Below are 20,152 nucleotides of genomic sequence, written 5' to 3'. Positions count from 1 at the left end.
ATTTCTTCATTTTTTAATTAAAAAAAGAGACCTAAAACCCAGATTTTATTGATCACAAATGATTTATAAAATTAATAAAACAGGAAATCATCCCAGGGGGTGAATTCTTTTTCATCTTCTACTATTAGACAGGAAGTGCAGGAGAAAAGCATAAAAAGCTGAAAATAATTTATATAATACAAGTTTATGGGACAAACTTTAGAGACCACTGAGTGACTAAATGGTTTATCATAAAACTTTACATTTTTATTCCCACATAATTAAAATGTTAAAGAATAAGGCACACATACATATAACAACAAATACTTTTATTCTTTATAAAAAATTCATGGACTTTACAAGGTTAATCACTAGAGATGCACCAACGAATCATTCAAATACTGGAGTGACCAATTTCCCCTTGTTGGGCATGTCAAATATGGAAAAATATGAAACTTTTATCTAATTATTAAATGGATCAAAGCCAAGAAACTCCTCTATTTTTCTGTCTTCACAACATAAACCAACAGCATGAACTTTGAGGCACTTTTTGGGTTTGGTAAAAACCAGTAAAAGGTCAACACTCCATATATATATATAAAAAAAACTGCAGAGCATTTGTTTTCCTCCTTTATGTGTAATTGACCTTAAAAAATAATTTTAAAAAAAATCAATCAGGAAAAGCCTGACGAGTGCAGCTTTGATAATAGCCTCCTTGTTGGACCCTGATGTGCTGTGCTTATTTCTTTATTCCCCCGTCTCGCAGATGTAGGTCAGTAGAGGAACCTGAAGTCTCACATATGAGGAGGAGAGAAGGATAATGTTTGAGATTTTCACAGCAGTGCAGTAGAAATGCATTGTTTCTAATACTCAACACTACTCTAATAAAACCGAGCATGAAGGTGTAAAACCAGCTGAACAAAGCGCTTTTAAAAACAAACGAGTAATCTAAAGCCATCGTCAGGAAGATTCTAGGCTGTAACTACCCCAGCTGCCTCCATACATCCTCTAAAACAATGTAACAAGGTCTTCTGCAGAGTTTTGTAATGTTTTTGACCACTTAAGGTGTCTTTCCTCATCTCAGGCCTCGCTGAAGACAGCCGTCTAAAAACTCGGAGTAGCAGGAGAGAGAGCAGAAGTGCTGCTGCACCGGCGCGTCCGTGCCTCCCATGTCGTCCACCAACACGACCGTGTGAGACACTTGGTGCAGGTTCATGCTCACTGCCGTCTTGATGTGGAAGCTGACGCAGACGCGCCCGCACTCGCACGTCTTGGCCGCTTCGAGTTCTCCACACAAGTGGGCCGGGATGAGGTGAGGGCCGTACGGGATTCTGGGAGGGGAATCAAAGAGCGGGTCGAGTCAAGTTTGTTTGTACAGAAAATCTCAGCAACAAGGCAGTTTAAAGTGCTTTACACCATAAAAACATAATACAGTAATGATAAATAATTTTAAGCCTTGATTTTAAGGGATGGCATTATGTGTTTTCCAGTCACATAGTATCATTTTAAAGTGAAATAAGGTTACATTACCTTCAGTTAGTTTAAAAATGCTATAAATGTAAAATATGACTTGAGCCATCACAACATGGCTCCTCTTTAACAACGTTTCTACCAGCATTGCACTGAGAAGTAGCTCCTGTAATGAGCACAAACGACGGTAAAACCAGCAGACCAAATGTGTTGGAGTTCCGTTCGGGTTGCTAGGTAACGGGCCGGGCTCTGCCGGGGTTGCTAGGCGATGGGTAGTGACTGCTCATTTGTGACATTAAATTTCTTCTTTTTTTTTTAATGGCTAATTTTCTAGACACCAAAAAACAAACTTATTGCCAAAATAACAGCTGGATGTTTTTTTTTTTTTTTTTTAAAGTTTGGGCTGTTTTTAGAAGCAGATGAGACTCAAACAGAAGTAAAAAAAAAAAGTTAATTAAGTTTAGATCATGAGATTTTTTAAGGATGCATGAACACCATGGTGTATCATGGTCAACAGTGTTAAAACGGAACAACAGAGATGTAAGATCTAACAAAGCAACAGAGTTATAACCTCACCTGAGATCAGCTACAGCTCTGGAGGCGATCTCCTGTAGTGGAAGGGGGAAGGCGAGTTGCATGGTGTGGTCCAAAGGGTTGGGCTGGATAAACGGATTCCCAAACAGATCCAAGTTCTCCAGACTCAGCTTAAAGAAATCTGCAGGCAGAACTGTCAGCTGGTTGTGAGCCGCGGACAGGAACCTCAGCTTCGAGAGCCGGCCGATTTGGAGCGGCAAACCCGCGAGTTTATTGTCGTCCAGCTTGAGGTTCATCAGTTCTCTGAGCTGACAGAACCGGGCGGGGAGGGACTGCAGCCGGTTCTGGCTGAGGTCCAGCACCTGGAGGGTCTGCTGCAGCGTGGACAAGCACAGGGCTTCGCTGAAGGCCTCCAGGTGGTTGTTGTGGAGGATGAGTTCAGAGAGGCAGCCGAGGTCGCCGATGGTGGCGGGCAGCTTCTTGATGTGGTTGTTGCTCAGATCCAGCCTGCAGAGAGCTAAAGTCATATTCAATAAGTTAGAATATGTGTTCAGATGAAGCCTGTTTGTCAGATTATAAGCACTTTTAAAAAATAACAGCATTTAAGCAGGTCTTAAATATACTTTTCATTAAGAGCACACAGTAAAATTCAAGCACTTTTCAAGCATTTTCATAGTAATTTTCCCAACACCTCTCACTGCTTGAAGATAAAACATGACAACTTCAATTCACTATTATACAACATTATTTTTAGTGTTATTGGTAAAATCTTGCGATAGTATTCAACATTCAACAGCAAGAAAAACTAAAATATAACTACATTTTATGTGTTGAAAGACTCTCACACCTGACTGGTCTGAGAAGAAAACATGAATTTAACAAAAATAATTATTTCAATAAATTAACCTTCATTTCAACACACAGATCAATAAGTTATTTAGTCATTCGGATTAATAGATATTCAAAAAATAAAATAAAAAAAATGTTCTTGCAAAGTTTTCTGTCATTTAACAAATAGTATTAATTTTAGTAATTCTAACTGACCTAAAGAAAAAAGTTTGATCTGATTTAACTTCAGACAGTGAGAAAAAAATATGTATGTGTCTTTTTATCATCTTTAAATATCTGGTTTCAACTCTAAATAATGCTTTTCGAATTTAGGCATTGAGGTATTTGCATAATACTGAACATCCATATGAAAAGATGTTGAATATTTTTAATTTTAAGACATATTCACTGAATACAAAGAAAGCTATAGAATTAAAAGTTTAATAGTTAGTTTTAATTAAGGAATTTGTCCACAACCAGTAAGTTAGTGGGTATTCGTGATCTTGGTGTGGCCTGCAATGAAAATGACTTAAAACAAAAATGAGCTTCAGGTAACAAACGACAGATGCACCTTTGAGGGACAGCATGCGCATGTCCACCCGGGACAGTTTGCAGTAGGACACCTGCAGCTGCTCCAGAGAATACGGGAAGTTGGAGGTGAGCGGGTAATCCTTCTTGGACATGACTGCCAGCTTCTTCTTCGGCTGCTCCACATCTCTGGCTCGAACCGGAGTAAGCGTGGACAGAGGAAGGCTGCTCGCGTCGCTCCCTCGGTCGGCCAAACGTGCTGCTGACAGGAAGTTCTTCAAACTGTTTGCATCGGCCTGAAATAAAAAATGAACGAGGTTCAGGTCTGTCAGGATATGGGCCAGATGACACACAAAGCAGACGGATGTATTCTTGTGACGTTGGTTGTGTTTGACCGAATTCCTTAAAATAAGTGGCCTGATTTTGTTGGACAGTAATATCCTGACACAGTTCTTTTAAAACCATTTTTACTGAGTAAAGCATGTAGATAGGGAAAAAAAGACTAAATTTCCACCATAAAAACTGATATTTTTAGATAAATCTCAGACATTTTCTAGAAAAAAAAACAAGAACATTTCTGAGTTTTAAAAGTAACCTTTATATTTTGTTAGAAAAAACTCAAATTTTAAGATTAATCTCAGAATTTATTTTTTTTTTTTTTAAAAGGACATTTCTGAGTTTCAAAAGTAGAACATTTTAAACTTTTGAAACCCTGGAATTTTCTACTTTTTCTACTAATTTTCAGAGTTTTCTCTAGCAAATCTTTCTAGAAAATTTGAAATAATCCAGAATATTTTGAGTTTTTCTCACAACGTTTTGACTTTTTAAACTCAGAATGCTGTTGGTTGATGTGTTTACAGACCAAAAATGGTAAATAATTTTAGTTTGATGCCTTTAATAGTTTTGAATAAAAGCGAGACATTTTATCTTGAGAGTGGATTAAGGAAAAGTAGGTCCACTCCTCTGGAGTGGACCTACTCCAGAGGAGAAAGATGCATCCTCTGGATGCATCTTTCTCTCACCAGAAGCCAAATTTGTAATACTGACTATTGATCTGATTTGTTCTTTTTGAAGACATTTTATGCTGGACACTTGTGTTCCTAATTTTTGGGGGGGGCTGAGTTGTTGCATGTTTGGACAATTATTCTCTCTGGTTTTGGATGCTGGGCACCTAGAAAGAAGTTATGATGCATAGAAAATATTTTTAAAAAGCCCTATTCAAGAAAAAAAAAAGGAACAAAGAAAAAATCGCCCCAAGAAAGACTTTCTTCCTCAAACTGTTGGTGTCATACCTTGCTCAGACAAACGTCAACAGCTGGTTCCTTTAGCCTCACAGTTGCTTTGCCCTCCTCCACAAACCAAGTGAAGAACTTCTCTATGTTGTTTCTCAGCTGAAAGAAAAATCGCAAAACATCCGTATGACAGACAACAAAACAAAGCATCATAATTACATCACAGTGAATCACTCCTTGAACAAGACCAGACAAGTGTTGAATTTACGTCAACAAACAAATTAAGACGTGTTTCGCCCATTTCATTCATCAGATCAGGGGTTTATGGAGCCGTAGATAAAGGTTATATCATTTAAATCCTAGTTATAGAATTTACATATTAATAATTAATTAAGGGTGTAAATCATGTGGCCCAGGGGCCATTAGTGGACCTTGAAATTATTTAGATCTGTACCCCAAGCACATGGTCAAGAACAATGTCCAAAGAAATGGAAAACAATAACAAACCACAACTGCCCACAACTATATACACATAGGTTTGATAGTCTTACCTGACTTAAAACAGGAAAAGTTTTGTCTTATTTAACGTCAAATTGTGGTGAATAAACTCTTTTTTTAAAAATGCAAGGTATGCAAATATTTGATTTCAATTGTAGAATATGCAACATTTTCCATTAGGAGAGAAAATAACCTTCCTACGATACAAAAAGCTTCAAAGTTAAAGTAATTGGAGACTTTGGCTAAAAGAAGTGTGACTTTTAAAACAGTAACTGCACATTTATTGATACTCTCATTGTACAAACAGTGTAGAAAACAATAAATTTAATAATCTCGACAACAGGAACAGCTGCGGGAGATTTTAAACCTCAATTGGAATTCATCCTGACAATAATAAATCACAATTCTTATAAGAAATGTATCACGATAAATAATAAAAGATACGGTAAATGCAAACACGTACATACAAAGATTTTTTTTTACTGACGGACTTAAAACAGGAAAGGTTTTCTCATTTCCTGTCAGATTGTGATAAACACAACCTGATTTTAACTGAACAATATGTGAGACGTTCCACTGCGGTACAAAGAAAGCTGGAAAGTTTTAGGTATTGGAATCAGAGGACTGTCAGAACACTCTGTACCCTGCGAAAGTAACAACTCACCGACCTTATATTTTGACCCAGTTCTGTCTTTGGCCGTGCATATCATCATGTAGATGTTACTGCGCTGACTCGACTTGTCCAAATGCTTCCCGATGGAGACCACCGCTCTCACGCCCTTTCCCCTGCTTTTCATCCCGAACGACGGGAGCATCCGGTTCACCACCTCCACATCGCACTGCAGCTTCATGGCTCCAGAAGGCTGAGGGCAGGTCGAGCATGCAGGGTTAGGCGCATACCAGAGGAAAACTTCCGTCAAAAAAAAAAGAAGAGAAAAAATAAATAAATAAAATAAACAAAAAAAGCAGTAAAAGTCTAGCCGCGGACTCTGCTAACAACAAGCATCCGATGTGCTACGATGTCAACAGCTAGCAGCCTCCTTCATCGAGAAGCAATGGAGAAAAGCTTCATTTGTGAGAAGAGCGACCAGAAACTCCCGAACAGCTCCGGGTTGCCTGCTGACACCGAAAAGCTGTTTTAGGGTTCGGGATTGTTCTCGCCTGTCAGCTGGATAGCAGCAGTTTTAGCGTAATCCCGCGCGAGGGAAGTGACGTCAGAGAGGCTCGTTCAGTACGTAGGCTAGGCGCGTTACACGCCACAAGAGGGCGGCAGAGAGGCACCAGGAAGTTCTCGTTGCAAACACTTGGCTTGCTTTTTTTTTTTTTTTTTTTTTTTACAAATTAAAATCTGAAAAGTGTGGCGTGGTTTTGTATTAAGCCTATTTACTCTGATAACCTTAAAACAAAACAGAGTGCAACCAGTTACCTTCAGAGGTGATGACTTACAGTGCAATAACTTATAGGTTTGTTACCAACAAGCAGCAATATTTTCATATACACCAATATAAAGCCAAATGTCAGTTTCTCAGATTTTTTTAAATGACAGTTTTATTAGTTTAACCAACAAAAGAATATATAATTATACATCATACTGTTACATCACATTGCATAAGAGGAAGAGAAGAAAAAGAACACAATAACAAAGGGGAAAAACTTCTGCTGTATGTCATGTATTCATGTCATATTTACACATATTTATACAAATTCAATGTTTGACAACAAGACATTCAGAGCTGGCAGATATGTTGACAAAACAAAACATACAATACATGAGGAGGATGTTCACTTGTTAAGACTTTCTCTGATTTTACTCTTTATGGTTATGTGTTCCAATGAAATTTTTGTTTTTGTTTTATTCTATCTAGTTCTAACTCAGGGGTCTGCAACCTTTATAGTCAAAAGAGACATTTTTGTTCTTAGTTCAGCTAAATAAAATTCAATTTGACCTAAAAAAAATCGTATGTCACATATTTAAAATATGAACTATAGGAAATGTGTTATTTTCAACTGAAGCACCATAATATTTCTGTTTCTCTTTAGCCAAAAGGGGTTTGATGCGTTTTACTTCAGTAAGTGGGAAATTATGTAGAAAAAGCATATTTTTGAACCTAATTACAAGAAAAATTTAAACAAATATTACTGGTACTTGCCATGCCATTTTATTGTGAAAAAGCTAAACTATTTGTAAAAATAGATATTTTTATTATCGATTTTTAAAAACAGTTGTTTGCTCATCATGTTTAGCCAAAGTTACCAGTAGCCATTGGAAGATCCAAAGAGACACCTGCAGCAAGTATAGTTGCGTTATAAACTTTTTTTGTTTGTTTTGGTTAAAAAAACAAACAAAAAAAACATCTAAGTTGCTTGAAATGTTTTGTACGTTACTTCAGAGTCTCTTTTATGCGGGAAGCCTTGATTTATGGCGCACGTTTTTAAACGCTCCACTCTTAATATGGAGGAGGCTTTGACGTGTCTTTTTATTACGCTAATGTCTATTTATTGCAGCGTGTTTGAGCAGGGAAGAGACTCACCATGGCAATACGATGACGTCTCCATACGTCGCTCTGATTGGAGGAAACCCCGCGGTCCTCGTTCTCTGCAGAATTGCGGTTTATAGATATTTGAAGAATAGACGCCGCATGACCGTCAGTATGGAGCCATATTCAGTAAATTTGAAACATTGCTAGTAAAGTTAATTTATTACAGTAATTCAATTCACTACTTAAACATGTTCTATACATTAATTACATACATGCTGATATTTTCAAGACCGTATTTCAATTAATTATGATTTTTGTGCTTACAGTTAATAAAAAATCATGTAAAATTAGAATATTACATAGAATCAATAAAAAACTTGAAGCTTTAAAGATTGTTTTCAAAAAGTAGTTTTAATCTAATAAACAATGCCCATCAGAAGTCATATTCTAATTAGCAGATATTTTTATTATTTAAAAAGAGGGTTTTCTCAAATAACATTTATTTTACTTACCTTGACAAATTACCAACTGTAACTGAATTAAGCTTAGTGTTTAAATGTTTTTAAAGGTAATTTAAAGTCACTCTAAACACAGTTTAATGTTTGAAGTCTTATTATTTGCAGATATTCAGTTTGTCTCAGTTCCTCACCTTCATAGATGGACCAAATGGTACAGAGGAGTACAATTTGCTTCATAAAGGCCAATCTTTGCTGGCAAATAACATGTGCTGAACTTAATCAGCATGCTAAGCTTGGTCCTACAATAAGAGTAATTAGATATATAAACATTTTTTATACTCACAAGAACATCTGGAGATGAGCCAACAAAGGTTTATGTACCTCCACTGTTCTCTATATAAAATTAAATATGGCTCTTCTTGGGATCATAAGATGTACAGATGTTGACCAGAGACTGGAACTGAGCTAATTTTCCCTTAACTGGTTTATATCACTAAGAATTCCCACTATTTTCAGTTTAAAGGGGCATCAACCAGCACCACGTACACCAATGTACTGTTTTGAGTTTATTAAAAATTATTTAACGGTACATGTAGCTCATTTTTTGTACTCTTTAATATCTTGCAATTCTAGAAAACCACAAGAAACCTTAATGACAGAAATAAATGCAGACAACTTGAATTTCTTTTAATGTTTGGTCCATAGAATTTGTCAAGGACCAACAAATAAATAAATGGTTTAATTACGAAAAAAGTGCATAAAGTGGATGCTCCACTGCTTTTTTCAATGAAACTTTCAGTATCTGGCCGTTATCAAGCACTACTGCACGTTTTTGACGATGATACCAATGTTTAAAGGGCAAACCGGAACAAAGAAAGCCCCAAAAACATGCCACATATCTCTAGCGGGAAGGTAAGTAAGTTATGTGTTCGGTTTATCCAGAAACCCAAATTCCCAGGAAGACTTAAAGGTTTGCATTGAGACCTTTACCACTCACAACATGGCGGACGCTCTGACATAAAATTCCTAAGGGGCAACGAAGCCAAAGCACTGTCTGGTCTTCAATATCTATGCTCCGGTCATGATTCCGCCTACAAACCAAGACCCGCCTACTTCCCCCGCTCTAAAGCACGATTGGCTCAAATCAACAACTGTCTCTGTCAATCAAACCAAACCCCGCTTTCTGATTGGAGGATTAGAATCCAGATGAGCCTCCTTCTTTTTTAGCACAATCACTTCGGGGTTTTTTTTTTCGGCTACTACGGTTTTGTGCTTGTTTGACCAATCCCTCAGCGCGGATCAGTTCGGGGAGCGAATTTGGACTCGATTCGGTGAGAAACAACGCATATTATATGTTTTATTCACATTTATTGGCTTACCGTAGAGTTAATAAAGTATCGGTCTGTTCAGAGATTTAATTAACGAGCAGCTGACATGATATTTAAAAAGGAAAGGAGTGGCTGATGGAGCTAACGTTAGCCGCCGCATACAGATTTAGCTGCTGCTGCTTATAGATCTGATGCTGTCAGCTAGCACACTGCTTTACATACAGATGAATAGTCTAATATTTCATTGTGGCGATTATGATTAAAGTGAAGCTAAACCAAATGGATTTATTTATTTATCATTAATTTATGCCATTTACATAACAGATATGCGTTTTAATTTTACATAACAAAATTCTTTCTTTGAAATGTCCACTCTTAAAGATGGCTAAATGTCATTTACAGCTTGTGTAGAAAAAATCCTCATCCACCCCCCCACTGACTGTCAGCGACACCGGGATTTCTCCACCTTAGAAAACCCCCCTGAACATAAAATAATGGACAGGACGGATCTGATCCAGAAGGCCAAGCTGGCGGAGCAGGCTGAGCGCTATGACGACATGGCAGACTGCATGAGGGAGGTGACGGAGATGGGAGGCGAGCTGTCAAACGAGGAGAGGAACCTGCTCTCTGTCGCTTACAAAAACGTGGTCGGGGCGCGGCGGTCCGCCTGGAGGGTGATGTCCAGCATCGGCCTGAAGACCGAGAGCAGCGAGAAGAAGCAGCAGATGGTCAAGGAGTACCGGGAAAAGGTGGAGAAGGAGCTGGAAGACATTTGCAACAATGTTTTGGTGAGTGCTGCGAATGTGCTGCTTACCGGAAAACCCACCTGTGTTGAAAGTCCTTTATTTAGGGTCTTGTTAGATTTCAAAAGTACATTTATATTAGTAATTTTGTAAGGGGAAATTTTTTTTAATTTTCTTTAAATACAAAAATATGTCTAAAATCTTTAGATTTTACAGTTACTGCTAAGGGAAGCCTAACCTTAAAGCTACAGTATAACTTTAAAAAAAAAGTATATATATATATATTTTTTTTCTTAACATATTTATAGAAACTGTCACTATGCCTTGACAGTATTGTATGTGACAGATCTGTGAAAAAAATCAAGCTCCTTGAGGCGGGTCTTAGCGCTGTCAATCAACCTCGTGCACTTGCTCATTTCTTCCTGATAGGAGAGCCTGCTGTGAATGCTAGGCTAGTTAGCATGGCCACCAGTGATAACAGATAAGCGGTTTTCATTAAACGCAGAGATATGTTTAAAACTTTTGTACAGTTACTGCTAATGAAAACAAAACCTTAAAGCTACAGTATAACTTTTTATTACAATTGTATGTGTATATAAATATATATATTGGTTGAAATTGTCACTATGTCTTGACAATAAGGTAGATAATCTGTGAAAAAAAATCAAGCTCCACTGTCTTCCCCCAGTGCTTGTACGAAACGACCAATCAGAGCTGGAGGCGGGTCTTAGCGCTGTCAATCACTCTCACATGCATCTGCTCATTTCTTCCTGGTAGGGCAGTTTGTCAAGAATGCTAGGTTAGTTAGCATGGCCATCAATAAACAGTTTTATTCTAACCGTGAGTTGTTTCTCCACCATTATTTTATTGAACAGTGAGTACACTAAGGTTGATTGACAGCGCTAAGACCCTCCTCCTGGCTGTGATTGGTTGTTTTTGATTGGGAGCGGTGCATTTCTCCAGACGGCACTAACAGCTCAGGGAGGAGGTGGAGGAGATTGATCGTTTCACAGATTATCCATCTCAAACTGTCACAAAATGGTGACAATTTTAATAAATATGTAAAAAAACAAACTAACATTTATTTAAAGTAAAAGTCACATTCTGCAGCTTTAAGTATCTCAGAAAATTTAAATATGACTAATGGCAAAAGAAATGTGATTTTCCTTATTATTTTCTGGGTAACAACAGGGTTTCTTCAGTCAGAGGCTTCTCCAGATTCAGTGTAATACTGACTGCTACAGGAGATCCTTCTTGAATACAGCTGTCAGCATCACCAATTTAAAAAAAAAAATTTTTTTTGGATGAAATGACTTGCACCTCCCAATTTCAATTTGAGATCAATAAACCATTTTTGAATTTGAGTTGAATGATGTTGTTTGCACCAACATGGAGAAGATGGCAGACATCTGGAGCTTCCATAAGTCTAGATCTACGCAATATTTAGAACTTTTAGAAATTGTATTTTGGGTTTTCATAAGACTAAATCAGCATAAATAGTCTTGAAACATAAAATATATATGTATATCAGAGTTTAACGTTCTTTGAATTTTATAAATAACCTATTGATTATATTAAAATCAACTGAGATCAACTTGTACTTTATACATACAGTTTATTATAGATACTCCTGAGTAGATGATTGAATGAAATCACCAATAACTTTATAAATGTTGATCTTTACTGAACAAATGCTGAACTTAATCAGCGCACTAAGCATGTGAGCGCTATGAGAGCCATCAGATATGTAAAATTATACGCATTTAAAACAGAAGATGAATCAGAAAAGGCCGGTTTATCTACCTCCCTTATTCTTAGAGTAAAATATGACTCTTCTTTGTATCAGAAGATGTAAAAATATTGGCCGAAAACGGACTAATTGCTAAAAACTCCCAAAGTTTTCACTTTAAAGAGGCAGTAACCAAGAATAATCCACATTTTTTAAAGTTTATTAAAAATCATTTAAAGGTTCAAATTCAAAAAAATACTTTTTCCATCCCAAAGGAAAATTAAATAAATTCTCCAATCTTAATCAGCTGCTTCCTGTTGTAAACCACCCTGTTGCTATAGTTACGCATCATAAAAATGTATGAAAGTATGAAAAATATTACCAAATATCACAGTTGTTGTCCAAAAAAATAGCAGTTTTGCTCAGAGAAAGTTTTGAAAAAAGAAAAAATCTCAATGAAAGTACCGAGCTACTCCAATGTGCTGACACTCAGTTCTAGAAAAGCATTTGCTTTAAAACATAATCTTGTAATTTCTTTATTTTTGTTGGGTTAAACATACAACCTACATCGATTAACCTGTAGCTCATTTTTCATGTCCTGTTTGTAAGGTTAAATAGTATTGAGTGTGTTTCCTGTGACTTCTCCCCTGTTGTATAAATAAAGTGTGTGAATCCGGACAGGATAAGGAAGCACTACAGAGTCCTTCCCTCTCCCGTTCCTGCCTGTTGGGAATCTGGATTTAGAACAATGAAGCTTTTTTTTTTTGGGTGTGAACTGACAATGGGTTGTGGTACCGAGTCAGCAAGGTGTGTCTGAATAGACTGAGTGAATTGAGCACACACACACACACACACACAAGAAGTGTAAGACACTCAGGGCCCCATCTGGCAGACACAAGCCTCTTGCGGTTGCCCCATTGCAAGAATTCACATGTAGAAATGAGTCAGAGCAGTTTCACACGTCGCACCAGTGCAACGCCCTCCTGAAGCCTTCATTTCAAGATTTAGCTGTGATGGATCACCAGATGATGCATTTTCACTCCTGGCTGGATTTAAAAAGCCCAGACTTTATATTATTCCTGCTGTCAGAGTTGGGTTACTCAAGTAAGTAGCTTAAAAAAAACAAACTTTTAGGAGTATTTTTACTATGCTGTACTTTTTACTTTTACTTGAGTATTTTTTGCTTGAGTAAAATTTCTGTTTTCTGTCCACTGAATGAAAAGTAAACATGTTTTAACCAAAAATTCACCAGACACACACACACACCTGCAGTTTTTGTTAAATTTCATACATTTTTATTGAAATAATTTTTTATTCTTTTTTGTTACTTATATGAATAATTATCATTTTGGTCCTTAAAATGCAAAAAATTCCACTTTATATTTTGGTTCACCTGAATATGTAATTTTTAAATATGAAATAATTGATAATTTGATCAGTTACTCAGCACTAGAGGAGACTTTTTACCAAATACTTTTTTTTTTTACTGTTGAGTAAAAATATGATGGAGTAGTGCTACTCTTACTTGAGTACAGTTTTTGTACTTTACCCACCTCTGCCTGCTGAGTGTCAGTCTGAGTAAATCTGCATGGAAACGTATCTGTAGGATCAGGATAATCTGGATTTTAGAAAACCCAGAAAAGATGTTTGGTTCGGCTGTCGTCAAGCAACACCTGAGAATGTCGTCTGGGCTGCCTGTGACTCGGCTCATCCCATCTGTGTGTGTGTGTGTGTGTGTGTGTGTGTGTGTGTGTGTGTGTGTGTGTGTGTGTGTGTGTGTGTGTGTGTGTGTGTGTGTGTGTGTGGAGAGAAGAAGAGGGTGTGTCGGCTCTCAGAGGCTTGACAAGTTGACTTTTAACCCTCAGTTGGAGAAACTACTGGTTCTCCACCGTCTGTGTTGATTTCCTGCAGCCAGATGTTGCAGAGGTGCTTTGGTCTCCAGCAGGGTTATGATCATTTTGTTTTTCATTGTAATGCAGTTTGATTTACTTTTTTGTAACTAATTCAGTTAGATTTAGTTTTTAGAGTGTTTGCTAGTTTTTGTTTACTTAAGTATTGTTTTTTTTTAGTTATAGCAGAAGTTTTAAGATTTTTAGGTGCATAATTAAAAAATGTCACAGTATTTTGATTATACATGTGTTGATTTGGATTTGGTAGTACTATTTTCAAAACCAGGACTGCACAGTGGTTGGTTGAGCTGTTGCCTTGCAGCAAGAAGGTCCTGGGTTCGATTCCCGGCCCCGGTCTTTCTGCATGGAGTTTGCATGTTCTCCCTGTGCATGGTGGGTTTTCTCCGGGTACTCCGGTTTCCTCCCACAGTCCAAAAACATGACTGTCAGGTTAATTGGTCTGTAAATTGCCCCTGGGTGTGAGTGTGTGTGTGCATGGTTGTGTGTCCTGTGTGTCTCTGTGTTGCCCTGCGACAGACTGGCGACCTGTCCAGGTGACCCCGCCTCTCGCCCGGAACGTTAGCTGGAGAGGAACCAGCAACCCTCCCGACCCCAATAAGAGACAAGGGTGTACGAAAATGGATGGATGGATGGATGGATATTTTCAAAACCAACCAAATGACTGGTGTTTTCTCCCAACTTTCTCTATGTTTTATAAACTCACAATATAATTGCAGAAAACATAAATGTTTTCTCAGTTTCAGTTCTCATTAGTTTTAGTTAAATGGAATTACCTGCATCAGCTTCAAACTTAGTTTCTATTTAATTTTTTGATGAGTAAATTAGCGCTATTATAAAGTGGAAACATTCAAACCTAGTCATTGTAAAGTCACCTGGAAGCAGAAGAAATGCACAACAAAAAACAAGTTGTGGTATTTTCTGAGTAATTTATTTAGTATTTTGATACATATGGAGTGAGAAAATAAAGATGAGTGACAGTAATTCTCCTGTTTAAAATTCTTAAATTCAGTTAAAGATGCTTAAAAAAAATTAAGATTTATGACTGTGAGATAAATCAAGTCTTCAGTTCATCAAAATTCAAATACATGTCCTTTATATTTATTTCATGGCAGCACTATTTAGTTTTGTACATTCAAAAGCAAGCAACCGGAAATTATGTTCACACCTAAACGTTGTCTTTCCTGTTCAGGAAAAGATTTCTGTATTAAAAAAATCAAACAAACGGCATGTTGCATTTCTAAAATTGAACCATGGCATCCAATAAAGGGACCAAACGTTCAGAGTGGAACCGTGTAGAGACAGAAATAGTTTGGAAAACAACACAGTGACCATTTAACAGAGTTTGAGGGGAATTTGGATTATTGTGAAACCTGGAGAGTCCCAACACTTGACTGACATCTAAACTCTCAGAAACGCTTTGACTTGGTTTTGAACCGAAGACCTTCCTGCTGTGAAGCAACAGCGTCAAACTGCAGCCTGGCTTTCTTCGCATGCACAGCTGCATACCAGACATACCAGGACATTTACATGAGTTGCATGTCACTCTCTCGCCATGCTGCAGCTAACCTGACAAATTTACTGTTGAGTTGGTGTTGAAAAAGCTTTTAGTAACTTCATAGTTAAAATGAAATGTTCTTGTTTTATATAAACTACCTAAAGTAATTGCCTCCCTCATCAATGCTTCAAAATCCTTTTTTAAATAATTTCACATTTCTGAAACTGTAAAAAAGGATAACATTTTCTCTGTGTTATGTTTTGTATCTCAGCTCTGTGATCTGCCCAAATCAACTGATTTTTCTCTTTTGTTGAAGTTATTTAACTTCTGTATTGGATACAGTTTCACATGCAAGTTCAAGGAAACTCTTGCATAAATGATATTTCAGGAAGTGATTAAGTCCTCATGTGATTTGTGATTTTGTACCAAAACAGCAAATTTTACTATTTAAAGCCTTTAGATTTACATTAGCTGCTGTCAAGGCGTCTCTTAAAGCTGCGGTACAGTTTTTGTTTTTGTACATTCAGCATTTTTCTGAAACTACAAAATCTACAAACTCAAAACTTCCCTGGCAAGTTTAGAGTTTGAGATTCACAATTCAAGATTGACATGAATTTGATGAAAACATGTAACATGATGCAATTAAAAGAATGATGAATTCAAATCAGAGTCGTCTTAAAGTGGAAAATGTAAGATGCACCACAAAGTCGCTTTTATTTAAATTGAATGGTAAATAGGACTTTTACTGAAAAACACAGTTGGGTTCAACTGCATGTTGAGCTAAATAAATAAAAAATGAACCAAATCCTGGTCTTGTTGCTGAAAATGCAAATGAAACCAAATCTAAATCGGCGTTTAGGACATTTTATTCAGTTTATTTGTCTTTTTTTTTTTTAAACCTGCAAGACCCTTTATATATTTTGCATCAATAATTATTAACAGATTGCGTGTTTTGTTGAAATATGCGTTTAATTTATTGTTGAGCAGATAAAAATGGAATAAAATATTCCTACAAATACTTTCAATTTGACAGTTTTCTAAAACTTGCTCTGGATTCCTACGCCGTCTGAACTATTGTTGAATTTGATCATTTTCTAGGTTAAAATTGGTAAAACATTTTTTATTTTTCTTGCCTTTTTCCCCTCCTTTTGTTTTCTGAAGAATATAAATCGTATAAATCTGATCAAGCCAGTGGTTTAAATACTGAAAAGCTTTATGTTGGATCTTCCACATCATAACTTTATTTTTGTCATCTATTTCAGTGATGATATGCATTTTGTACAATTTGATATTAAAATATTTCTGTCTTTCTTGCAGAAACTGCTGGATAATTATTTAATCACCAACTCCAAAAACCCAGAGAGCAAAGTCTTCTATCTAAAGATGAAGGGAGACTACTACAGATACCTGGCAGAAGTCGCCTCTGGAGACAACAAATCGAGTAAGACCACAAAATTTCTTTAATTTCAGTAATCCGTTTCATTTTAATCTGCTTCTAAACGTTATTTACCAAGTTGCATAACGGTTAATGCTTTTAATCTTCTTGGTTTGTTTTAGAAACTATTGAAAACTCACAGCAAGCGTACCAGTCTGCGTTTGACATCAGCAAGACTGAGATGGAGCCCACACACCCCATCCGCCTGGGACTGGCCCTCAACTTCTCAGTCTTCTTCTACGAGATCCTGAACTCCCCAGATAAGGCCTGCGAGCTGGCCAAGAAGGTCGGCATGCTTCCCGAACGCCGCCGCCGCCGCCGTCTCTCCGCTACGTCAGATGTAAACGCTTGACCGTGCATCTTTTCTTTTCCAGGCGTTTGACGACGCGATTGCAGAGCTGGACCAGCTTCATGAAGAGTCCTACAAGGACAGCACCCTCATCATGCAGCTGCTCAGAGACAACCTGACAGTAAGCGCTGCTTTCAAATGAACTCTGTTTAATTACATTGAGGTGCCTAGAACGGCCCTAAAAACCAAGAAATGTTTAGATTAATTAATTTTCTAGAAAAAAAATAAGGGTTAAATTCTGAGTATGAAAACTTGAAAATTTGCTTGTGGAAACTTAATCTAAAAAAAAAAATCTAGAAAGAACATAGAAATTTCAGCATTTATGAAAAGCCAGATTTGACAGTTCAGTGACCCTAATATGCCGACACAGGTGTCTTAAATAGGCAAATCAATAAATAATAACCGTTAAAATGGAAAATAATATTTTAGAGAGTCATACTCAAAGTGTTTTATCTTTTAATTTGGATATATCTCAAGATAACCCGACAGAAGAGGATTATTCCACTTAAAAAAAATAAATAAATAAAAATGTCTGACTTTTTTTTACTTCAGACGTCTGATTGTGAAAGCTTCACCTGAAGTGACTTGGATTATGAGCCTTTCCAAACTTTGTGACATTGATTTCTGGAAAAAAAAAAGACTCAACTCAAGGAATAGATTGTATATTATATCCTGGATATGTCTGCGTGTGCTAGATTTTTTTTTCCTTCCACTAAACCTTCCATCAATATGATTGGATGCAGAAATGTATTTAGCAATTACCATTTTGTGGCAGTCATAAATATAAATAAAGATAAAGCTTTAAAGGGTAGTGAATCTATATTAGGAGTTTCACCTTTTGATTTAAGTAACTGGCATTAAATACTTTTCAATCATATCCATTTATTTTGAGTTACTTGGGACTTGTTGGTTAAAAAAGTAACATACAGCAGTATGTGCTTTGTATCGAGGTCACATGAACGCTGCTTACATGTGAAGTTTTCCTTCCGGTTTCACTTCCATCTTTTTATTTCCTCGTTCTTTAATTCACTGTTATCTGCCCGTCATCACTGGCCTGAAAACCGTTCACTGGAAAACCTTTGGTGGGTTGTCTATAGCAACACTCTGCAAAACCATTAAATCTTACCAAGTATTTTTGGTCTAATTTCTACCGCAATTATATTTCCTCTGGATACTAAGAAAATGTGACTTATTTCATCAAAACTAACTTAGAGGTAACTTTTTAGCAAAATATATGAGCTTGTTTTAAGTTAATAATTCCTTGATAGTAATAGTTCTACTGGCAGATTTATTTAATTTATAACAATTGTCTTGTTTTTCCAGTGGAATTGGTACTTTTTCATCAATATTAAGAAATTATTAGCTTAAAAAAAAGCTCTTATGTTGCTGAAAAGTTACTTGTAAGTTAGTTTCTCTATTTCAAATAAGTAAATGTTCTCATTTCTAGTGAACTAAGAAACTAGACCTGGTAAGATTTTTTTTTTTTTTTTTTTTAGTCCAACAGTCCCTGAAATCCTGAAAACACACGATTGCATTAGAAAATTCAAAAATAAAACACTTCCTGTGCTCCTGTTTAGATCTTTAATCAGATATTTTTTGCGTCTCCACAGCTATGGACATCGGATAACGCTCCTGAAGAGGGCAACGCCGGAGAAGGAGAAGCCGGCGAGACGGAGAACTAGAGCATGCATGCCCCCACTGCTGGGAAAACGATGATTTTAAAAAAGAAATTACGAATAAATCAACTTTCCTCGTTATATGCTCCATAACACTCCACTGCTACATTCCATTGCTGAAAAATGATCTTAAACAACCGAAATAAAGTCTTTCAACAGATCAGATTTGGAGACTTCCTTCCATTCCTGTAGTTTTTCTCTCGGCCTTCCCATCTTGTGCAGGTTCAGCTGTAGAAAAGTAAATCGGAAGCTGATTTATGAGACCCCGATCCCTGGAAAGTTGAAAACCTGATCATCTCATTGCATCGTTTCGCAGTTTTTCTACCAGATTACGTGGTACTGTTACTTTTGCTCTGGGTTTAATTTGAACTAAATGTAATTTTTTTATTCTTCAGGGAAAAGCCGGTGCACTTTCACTTGCTGGCTGAAGATGTTTGAACACAGCCAAGTACTGCCCAGTGGTTTGAACGTTCACTCCCTGCCAGTCCTGATCCCAGTGATGCGTTCGCTGACGTCTGCTTGGGGTGAACTTACTGATGCCAATTAGTTTGTCAGTGGAGAGAAGCCATTCCTGATCCTTCACTTCTCTTGAAATTTTACACTGGAATGGGAACAAATTTATTTTTAGCCACTCTACAGAAGTGAAATTTGTTGGTCTGTTTGGTGATGTACCATGTTTTGTTTTGTTTTTGTTTTGGGTTTTTTTTTGTTGAGATTTGGACCACTTTTTTGTTTTCTAATGAATTCAGTTGGTAGTCCTTAAACGCCTCGTGGAACTGTTGAATCCTGATGCATCCACTATGTTAACATGAATAAAACATTTTATAAGCCACGTCAATGTTCGTTCTTTATTTATACTTTTGGATTTAGGATTTATCTTTAATTTAAAAGCACAAAGCATCACTGCCTTATTTTTATTTGTTTACATATTTCATTGCAGCTTTAAATGACTTTTAAAATGGAAGTCATTTTGTTATGTCCTAAATAAACTGCAGAGTATGATAGAATATTAGGGCTACACTAACATTTAAAAAATAAAATTACAAAAATAGTCATATTACAACTCTTTATATATATATATATGCATTTTTAAAAAAGAAGCCTTTGTAAACTTGTTCATTCATTTTAGTTAAGACATTGCTTCTTTTGGTCGAATATTCCCATTTGGTTTTAGATGCCGTGTGGCTGAAGGTATTTTTGCTCGTTTTTGTTTTTTTTTTTGAACGGTTGTCATGATGTGTCACCATGGCAACAAGGAGTTGGGGAAAAATATGCTTTATGGCTGCAGAGCTGAACCACACAGTAGAAATAAGGAAGGAAATTTAAACCATTTCTTCCATTAATCATAATGGGAAAGGATCAAATCCCTGACTCAGGTGTCTCTCTGCAGCTTTCTAACCATCCAGTCAGAGTGACGTTTAAGAAGCGGCTGAAGGAGCCAAAATTCATGTATTTTGTGAAAAGACAGAAAAATATCTAA

At 36.7% G+C, this 20,152-nt stretch overlaps 2 protein-coding genes across 3 annotated transcripts; one reads left to right on the top strand and one right to left on the bottom strand.

The window, feature by feature from the left end:
- Positions 1-287: 287 nt before the first annotated feature.
- On the bottom strand, positions 288-6,292 carry lrr1 (leucine rich repeat protein 1). The gene is made up of 5 exons (XM_008399983.2): positions 5,738-6,292; positions 4,632-4,730; positions 3,383-3,635; positions 2,026-2,500; positions 288-1,310 (listed from the first exon to the last, which is right to left on the bottom strand). Exons 1-5 carry the CDS (start codon positions 5,918-5,920, stop codon positions 1,055-1,057), a joined length of 1,266 nt encoding a protein of 421 aa, XP_008398205.1. The 5' UTR covers positions 5,921-6,292; the 3' UTR covers positions 288-1,054.
- Positions 6,293-9,231: 2,939 nt separating this feature from the next.
- Positions 9,232-19,510, top strand: ywhaqb (tyrosine 3-monooxygenase/tryptophan 5-monooxygenase activation protein, theta polypeptide b). Of its 2 annotated transcripts, none has more exons than XM_008399984.1 (6): positions 9,232-9,338; positions 9,738-10,123; positions 16,530-16,653; positions 16,770-16,933; positions 17,022-17,117; positions 18,607-19,510. In XM_008399984.1, the coding sequence occupies exons 2-6, from the start codon at positions 9,830-9,832 to the stop codon at positions 18,676-18,678; spliced, it is 750 nt and encodes a 249-aa protein (XP_008398206.1). In that variant the 5' UTR covers positions 9,232-9,338; positions 9,738-9,829; the 3' UTR covers positions 18,679-19,510. The 2 variants fall into 2 exon arrangements, with proteins under 2 accessions (XP_008398206.1, XP_017158119.1); XM_017302630.1 differs by having other exon boundaries at positions 9,253-9,338; positions 9,807-10,123.
- Positions 19,511-20,152: the final 642 nt, after the last annotated feature.

This window comes from Poecilia reticulata, linkage group LG22 (genome assembly GCF_000633615.1).
Source record: "Poecilia reticulata strain Guanapo linkage group LG22, Guppy_female_1.0+MT, whole genome shotgun sequence".
NCBI classification, from domain to species: domain Eukaryota; kingdom Metazoa; phylum Chordata; class Actinopteri; order Cyprinodontiformes; family Poeciliidae; genus Poecilia; species Poecilia reticulata.
The sequence above is the reverse complement of the archived record's forward strand: the minus strand, read 5'-3'. Positions and strand labels throughout refer to the sequence as shown.